Raw genomic sequence first — 7,042 nt, 5'->3', positions numbered from 1 at the left:
TATACGGAGTACTCCGTAGGTTGTATCAAATCTCCATGCATCACCACGAGCTCTGAGGACCCCTCCGTTTCCTCTGGGTATGAGGCCTCCCCCTAGGGTATATATTGTATAAATTATATATGTCTCATTGCTAAATCCTTCCTCGAGCCGGCAAGGTTCCAAGGAACAACAGTAGCTGCATCAATCTGTACAGACTCTTAGGATTCGCAGTGCCTGTCGAGTTCATATTTGATGGAACTTTGTTGGTACTTAGTCTGCTACGGGTTTGTTCATTATTGTCGATTACATATGTAGCCAGATCGCGTCGAGCGGGTAGAATAGTCTGGAACGGGCTCCATCACCGTGTCAAAGATGTAATCGACGTCGTAACACCGCAGTAGGTAACAGCGCCCAGAGCCCAGATTCGGCACGGCCCAGCCAAGCGTGTCGACTCACGATCTCAAGGAGCACCTGGCTGAATGCACTGTGATAGCAGCTGTGTAAGAGTACGCTGAATTTATGTGCTTGGTTGCCAAAGGGTCTCGGTGGCAATCCAGCCCTAAAAGGGTGGGCCATATGATGAATTGGAGCGTAAATCGCATCATGTAGAAGCTAGCTCTTAGTCTGCAGAGAAGGATTCTCGTCCGTGGCTGCAGGTTGGGGGATGAAAGGTGCGAGAGCGACGTCTAGTTAGCGAATGTCATAACAGGCAGAATGGGATTGATCATCGGCAGTCAATCAAACCGGAACGCTGGCAACCGCCCATGCGCAAGGCTAGATCAATAACCATTTCCCCATGTATTTGAAGACGTACGTAGCTCGCGACAGGGCTGCTTGGCCCCCAACCTATGCGCTGCTGGTGCTGAAGACGCCAAGTCCAGCTAGTTCTGGTGAAGTTTGGCGGTGGTGAATCAATGGGCCACCAAGCCCAACCACCAACGGACTCAACCCACGGGTATCGCGGCCATCCTCTCTCTCTCCCCCCTTCTCCTCGCTGCACTCGCCTCTCACTGCGTGCATCGAACGATTTAACCACCAGCGCGCTGTTATATGCTCTGGTCCGCTATCTCTCGCGTTTTGCCTCCCTCCATAGTATGCGGTTCAGTTCAGTCTAGCTAAACGCTTCGGGCATAGGCGGGGTGTTTTAAATCGCCTGCAGAACAGCGACCGACCCCCTGACCAGTCCACCATCTCTCCTGCGCATCACCATCATCATCAGCGTCATCATCAGCGGACGTCCACTGCTCTCTCCAGCTGTCCTCTGCACGTTTCCTGCACCCACCTGTTGGCAAGGCACTGACGCTTCTTCCGCCCTGCTTGCGCCACGATAGATCTGTCAGGCACAAGCAAATTAGAGGAGCTCCAGGTCACTGCCACACACTGCCGCAACTGGGTTCACTCCCGCCTCCAACTGCGTCTGGCTCTCCCGAAATCGACCCAGATCGTCTTGCCCTAGTGTGGGACCCATCTGGGCGGGTTGACAGCTTCGACCCTTGTTCGATCTATTTCTGGAATCCTTCGTTGGCTTTCCTTCGCGTGACGATGGACGTCCCGCACCAGGGCCGGGGCAGGTCCTCCTCGGTCGCCGGAGACGAAAACCAGCACATAAATCCCTCCGATCCCATGAACCCAGCGGCCCAGACGTATCAAGATCGAGCTGCGACCCTCGCCTTAGACCCTGCGCTCTCCAACGTCTCCCCTTCGCCGTCTGGCTTCCCTGGCTCGAATCCTACGACGAGTGGCGCCGCCGATGCCTACGCGATCAACAACTCGTTCATACATAATTCTACCACGCTGGATGACAATCTCCTTCGCGCGAACATCCCCTCTGACCCTTTGTTCAACCAGCCGCAGTCGTACTCCCAATCATTCGAGGCGAGCTTCATCCAGCAGCTTGAGCACTCCTCGAACCTGAAGGCACACTCGGGAAATAACAACGTCACCAATCTCCTCCCATCAGATCAGCTTGGCTTCGAGGATTTTGGCATGTATTCGAACAACAACCAGGCTTCTGAGTTTGGCTCTTCGCTCCTTCTTGATCCCCAGGTGGCCCAGTCGTCACCTCACCTTAACCAGTCCATCAACCCAGCCGACCTTAGCAGGATGTCCTCTCCTCACAATCCCACCCCGCCCCATCTAGCGCCTCCAGAATCGCACCCATCACCGCGCCCTACATCGCCGGTGTCAACACCCGGAACCTACTATACGCCACAGCATTCACGCCACACCTCTCTAGATCCCTCGAGTGCGGCATACATCACAGGACATGGGCACTCTGATTGGCAAGGAATGCTCGGAAACCCATCTTTCCAAGGTCACAGGAGGGCTCCGTCGGAACACTCTGACGTTTCTTCTGTTGCCCATTCCCCATACCTGCCACAAGAGAATGCCTTTGATATTTCGGAGAATAACAACTCTCCACTTTTAATGGCTCAACCCGACCCGGCAATATATGAAAACGCCCTGGGCATCGGATCCTTTACCATCTCAGATCAAGACCAAGCCTTCAGTCCCGCCCACAGTCCTTATAATATGTCCCCCCGACTCATGCCACAACAACCTGGCGGGGACCTCGGACCTGACCCCACATTTCTCACTACTCAGACTTTGACCAGTCAATTCAGTTCAGGACCCTCGGAAGCATATGCTATGAAGACGGAGACGTCTGGTCCACCGCCCTTTCAATCGCAAAATAGCCCAGGTGAAATGGGACAGGCTGCCCAGATGACACCACCCGTGATCAGCGTGGAGTTTGCGCCGCCATCAAGAACATCGACCTTTGAGACGTCTACTAAGGGAGAAGGAGGCAAAGATACTCTGAGCCCACCCATTAGTCGTAAGCCACCGTTAATCGCCTTGCAACGATGATCTATCGTCACTAATTGTACGTTGAATAGGGCGAGGTAGAAGTAAATCCGACCCGTTCGCGCAGTCCATGTCACGCTCTTTATCTGCTTCTGCACTCACTGCACCTTTTCCTAGCATGCCACATGACCCCCGTTCGCTGTCTCCGTTCCCTCGTAGCACTGGAACTCTCAGCACTCCGTCATCTCGTGAAGTTTCACCGGCAGCGAAGAATCGAAGACAATCTACTTCATCGATAGATAGCCGCAACTATATACTTGATCTCGCGGATCCTCAGCGACCAGGTTCAAACGCAGGTGATTCTAAGCGGGTACAAAAGCACCCGGCTACTTTCCAGTGTAATCTTTGCCCAAAACGATTCACACGAGCTTATAACCTACGCTCTCATCTCCGAACACATACTGATGAACGACCATTCGTGTGTACTGTGTGTGGTAAAGCCTTTGCTCGCCAGCATGACAGAAAGCGGCACGAAGGACTACACTCCGGGGAGAAGAAGTTTGTTTGCCGTGGAGACCTAACACGAGGTGGACAGTGGGGCTGTGGGCGCCGATTTGCTAGGGCTGACGCCTTGGGAAGGCATTTCAGGTCTGAAGCCGGTAGAGTCTGCATCAAACCTCTTTTAGATGAAGAAGCTGCCGAGCGAGAGCGCACGTTCATGAGTCAACAAGATCAACAGCAGCAAGAGCCGCAGCAGCAGCAGCAGCAACGAGTTACGGGGCATTTGCAACCTGTTTCACAAACAATGACTGTACAAGGCATGGACGGCCAGCATCCGGCATTTACTCTTCCTGCTGCACTCCTGGCTCAATATCCTGCCCTCCAGACATTGCAATGGGACCAAATAGCCACCCAACCTGACGATAACGGTGACCTTCGGGGTGGTGGACGCAGCAGCTTCGATGCCAGTTCTGGTGGCGAGTTTGGATTTGGTGATGATGACGACACTGGATTGATTAGCGGGTATGTGAGTGGCCCTGGGCCGGGCCGTGCCGCCTCATCACAGGATCAGCTGCTGGGTGTTAGTTCGAGCGGCGCAGGCTGGCATCCCCATGCCGGACGATGGAGCAGTGACTACGATGGAGTTAAATAGGCCGTCGTACTGACACCTTCTCTTCTTTGCATTTGCCAACACCCTTTTTTAACTCTTAACCCTCTCTAACCTCTTCTTTACCTCTCTTCCCTTCCATCTCGCGTCTAGTCGGTTCCTTCATACCTTTCGCCTTTTCTTTCTTTTTCTCTTTCTCTTTTTTCTTTTTTCTGTTTTTCTCTTTTTCTTTTCAATCTTCGCCTACCAACCATTTTGCTTTATCGACATGCATTTCCCACCGTACCTCTTGACGATCCAATCTATGCGGTTTTTGTTCTCGATGCGAGGGACAGTTGTTTTCGCTGTTCACTTAAAAAATGGCATGGTATGGTATGGCCTGCCCCATGATCATTCTACATGTGTCTCAGTCAGGTTTCATTATTTTTGGTGGCTTCTTGCTGATATATATATACCGAAACCTCGGATGCTTTTTCTGCTTTCAAGCCCACGATCTTGTACAACTTTGTACTTTTCTTTCTGCGTTTATTTTAACTGTTTTGTGTTGATAATTGATGCTTCTAACGCTTAATACTTCTTGACTTTGCCATCTTCCGCGGTTTTACCCCCCCCTCTCCTTCTCTCTCTCTCTGTGTGCGGGGCTCTCTCATATCTGCTTATTGCTGATAGCAAAATACCCATGGGCTCTGAATTACTCTGAATGAAATTAGGGATTACCGGGTTTATGCAAGTTTCAGTTTGCTGCTGACACCAAATTGTTTAAGACAGCGCAGGGTAGTGCAGAAAAGAAGAGAACAAAAGAACAGAGAGCCGAGGAGGGACTGGTGCTGCCACGATGACTTTTTCTAATGCTATTCAGCCTTTTCATTTTCTTTGGGTGGGAGATATGTTGGTCTCGTGGATTTCGATCCCGAATCTTGCAAATGGCGAATTTTGGACCTGGATGGGGGGTGTACAGGCGAATATTCTCCGTACAGCAGATGATGAAATGATGTCCTTGTTTTCTCTGAAGGTAACATGAAAGAAATATATATGGATATAAGATAGCATATAGCAAGAAAAAGGGAGAAGGCAAAGGGTATCGAGAGCATATATATACAGATACAAGTTACATGGCAGTACAAATTCACATCTTCACATTTCGTACTCAGTAATAATGGCCATATAGGAAGAAACAAAAATGGACGATGCGTTCCCCAAAACTCCTCGAACAAAAAGGGTGCCGGCAGCCGCTTGCTATCTCCCGGCTCTCTGGACGCGCAAGTCCACCAACTTCTCCATATCTCCCAGCCATTTCTTCTCGAATTCCTCCTCTGTGAACCTCTGTGCCGACTTCCTTGCCCGCATCCTCATCGTAATCTTCTCTTCATCCGGCAGTGCTAGTGCTGCTTCGAACGCAGCTGCATACTCGACTTCCGTTGTAGCCCTGAATCCAGTCGCACCCTCCTCCAAATCGACCACGATATCCATCTTCGGTCCACCCGAATCGTGCACGACGCTGATTAAGCCAGCCGCCTGGTACTCGACGACACCAATACCAAAATGCTCATTCCACATTGCGTTTGTGCCGATGGAGGCGTGGCGCAGATGCTCGAGGACAGTAGGCCAGGTAGCATCACAGATAAAGGTAGTGTTGTCGCGGATTTTGAGCTCGTGGGCGAGGAGGCGCAGGTTGTAGATATGAGTTTCGTCCGGACTGGATTGGCGGACGGAGCCGATGAGGATGAGCTTTGGTTCTGGCTTAGAGATGCAAGGGGAAGGCAGATCGGTTGAGGTATCCGAATGAGAATGTTTTATCCTGAGTTGTTTTAAGAAACGGGCATATGACCGTAGTATAAGGGCGTGATTTTTCTCCGGACGGAATTGGGCGATGTAGAGAATCGAGGGCTCTCGAGATTCGCGTTCGCTTGCTAGGTCAATTTTTATCCCCTCGAGATCCGATACTGCCACTGGAGGAAAGATAACTGTGGGTTCTTGGTACTGCTTTCTATTCTTCCTTGATGGGAGCCACAGAGCTTTTATATGCCCCGATGTCCAGGAAGAGTTGCACATGACAACGTCAATCGTACCTCCAACCCATCCGTACAGTTTCGCGAAAGCATGCCAGTACTTCCTTTTGACCATGCCTTTCCAACCTGTTCCGGCACCAGCATTTAGACCTCTTTGGCCGGTCTTATCATCAAGAGACTCCAGCATATCCGTTGATATCGTTGGATAGTGTACATAGGCTCCCGTGGGGACAGACGGAAATAGGAAGTGGGATAGTGCTAGCGCGAACGCGTAACCCATTGTATCAACGAAGATGTCTGGTACCAAATTCGTGAACGCATCGTATGCGAGAACCAAGGATCCCAACGATTGTCCAAGAAGGGTAAAATGAGGATAAGTGTTGCTCAGAACATATTTCCGGTTCGATAGGTAGCAAAATACCACCGTAGGAGGGTGGAGTTGGATATTAAAACGTCTCTTTGGGGTGATGTGTTAGCGAATTTCAAAATGAAATGGACGTCTTTCGTAACGTACTTCAATATTTTTAAGCATAGTGGCCTTATCTACATCCTGATCACCGGTATATATGATGCAAATAGCTTTGGGCCACCTTTTCTGCGTTGCTCTGACTGCGACCCAGAGGACTCGTTCTCCACCGCCACCCGCATTGCTAGACTCACGTTCAGTAACTATGCCATCATCCCAAGGATAACATATCACCTTCTTACCAAAATGGGTGAAAAAACCCTACAACTCCGTCCCAGGCTGAGTCCTTGACCTTCCCATCAGTCGCGGTTTGGGACCCGTAGCTCTCAACTTTTTCCCAATCTTCATCTTCAGCTTTCGACTGCCTATTTCTTTGCGATTGATAATCCTCTTCTTCAACTCGAACTCTAGCACGTATCAGTTTCCGCTTTGCCTCTGTTCTCTTCTTGATACGGCAGCCGAGTCCTCGTAGCACAAGACGTATGGGATAGCCGGCTACAGTCGGAAAGATGACGGCGAGAGCAAGGAGTGAAACGAGAGTGGCGATCGAGGAGGAAATGAAAGCGAGCATTTCGAGCGATGGACAAGCATGGAACACTCAGTTTATGAATTCATACTCAGCACCAGCTTCACCTTCGACCAGGCCGGGTAGAAGGTTCGTGTGATAAAAGACAA

The 7,042-nt window shown here is 50.7% G+C and overlaps 2 protein-coding genes across 2 annotated transcripts; one reads left to right on the top strand and one right to left on the bottom strand.

Annotated features, from left to right (window-relative positions):
- Positions 1 to 924: 924 nt before the first annotated feature.
- Positions 925 to 4,199, top strand: CRZ1 (DNA-binding transcription factor). The gene is made up of 2 exons (XM_003068287.2): positions 925 to 2,815; positions 2,877 to 4,199. Exons 1-2 carry the CDS (start codon positions 1,522 to 1,524, stop codon positions 3,935 to 3,937), a joined length of 2,355 nt encoding a protein of 784 aa, XP_003068333.2. The 5' UTR covers positions 925 to 1,521; the 3' UTR covers positions 3,938 to 4,199.
- A 409-nt stretch (positions 4,200 to 4,608) lies between these two features.
- ALG11 (asparagine-linked glycosylation protein) lies at positions 4,609 to 6,938 on the bottom strand (the record flags this gene model as incomplete). The annotated part of the gene is made up of 3 exons (XM_003068288.2): positions 4,609 to 6,358; positions 6,416 to 6,551; positions 6,610 to 6,938. The coding sequence occupies 3 exons, from the start codon at positions 6,936 to 6,938 to the stop codon at positions 5,129 to 5,131; spliced, it is 1,695 nt and encodes a 564-aa protein (XP_003068334.1). The 3' UTR covers positions 4,609 to 5,128.
- Between the last annotated feature and the right edge of the window lie 104 nt (positions 6,939 to 7,042).

This window comes from Coccidioides posadasii, chromosome 2 (assembly GCF_018416015.2).
Source record: "Coccidioides posadasii str. Silveira chromosome 2, complete sequence".
In the NCBI taxonomy this organism is placed as follows: domain Eukaryota; kingdom Fungi; phylum Ascomycota; class Eurotiomycetes; order Onygenales; family Onygenaceae; genus Coccidioides; species Coccidioides posadasii.
Note: the sequence above shows the minus strand (reverse complement) of the source record. Positions and strands in the feature narration are given on the sequence as shown.

What these genes read in the sequence shown, in the direction of transcription:
- CRZ1 (XM_003068287.2), top strand. Translation starts at nt 1,522, where the DNA reads ATGGACGTCCCGCACCAGGGCCGGGGCAGGTCCTCCTCGGTCGCCGGA. An exon ending in TCTGAGCCCACCCATTAGTC is followed by an intron (nt 2,816 to 2,876) that starts GTAAGCCACCGT and finishes TACGTTGAATAG; the next exon opens with GGCGAGGTAGAAGTAAATCC.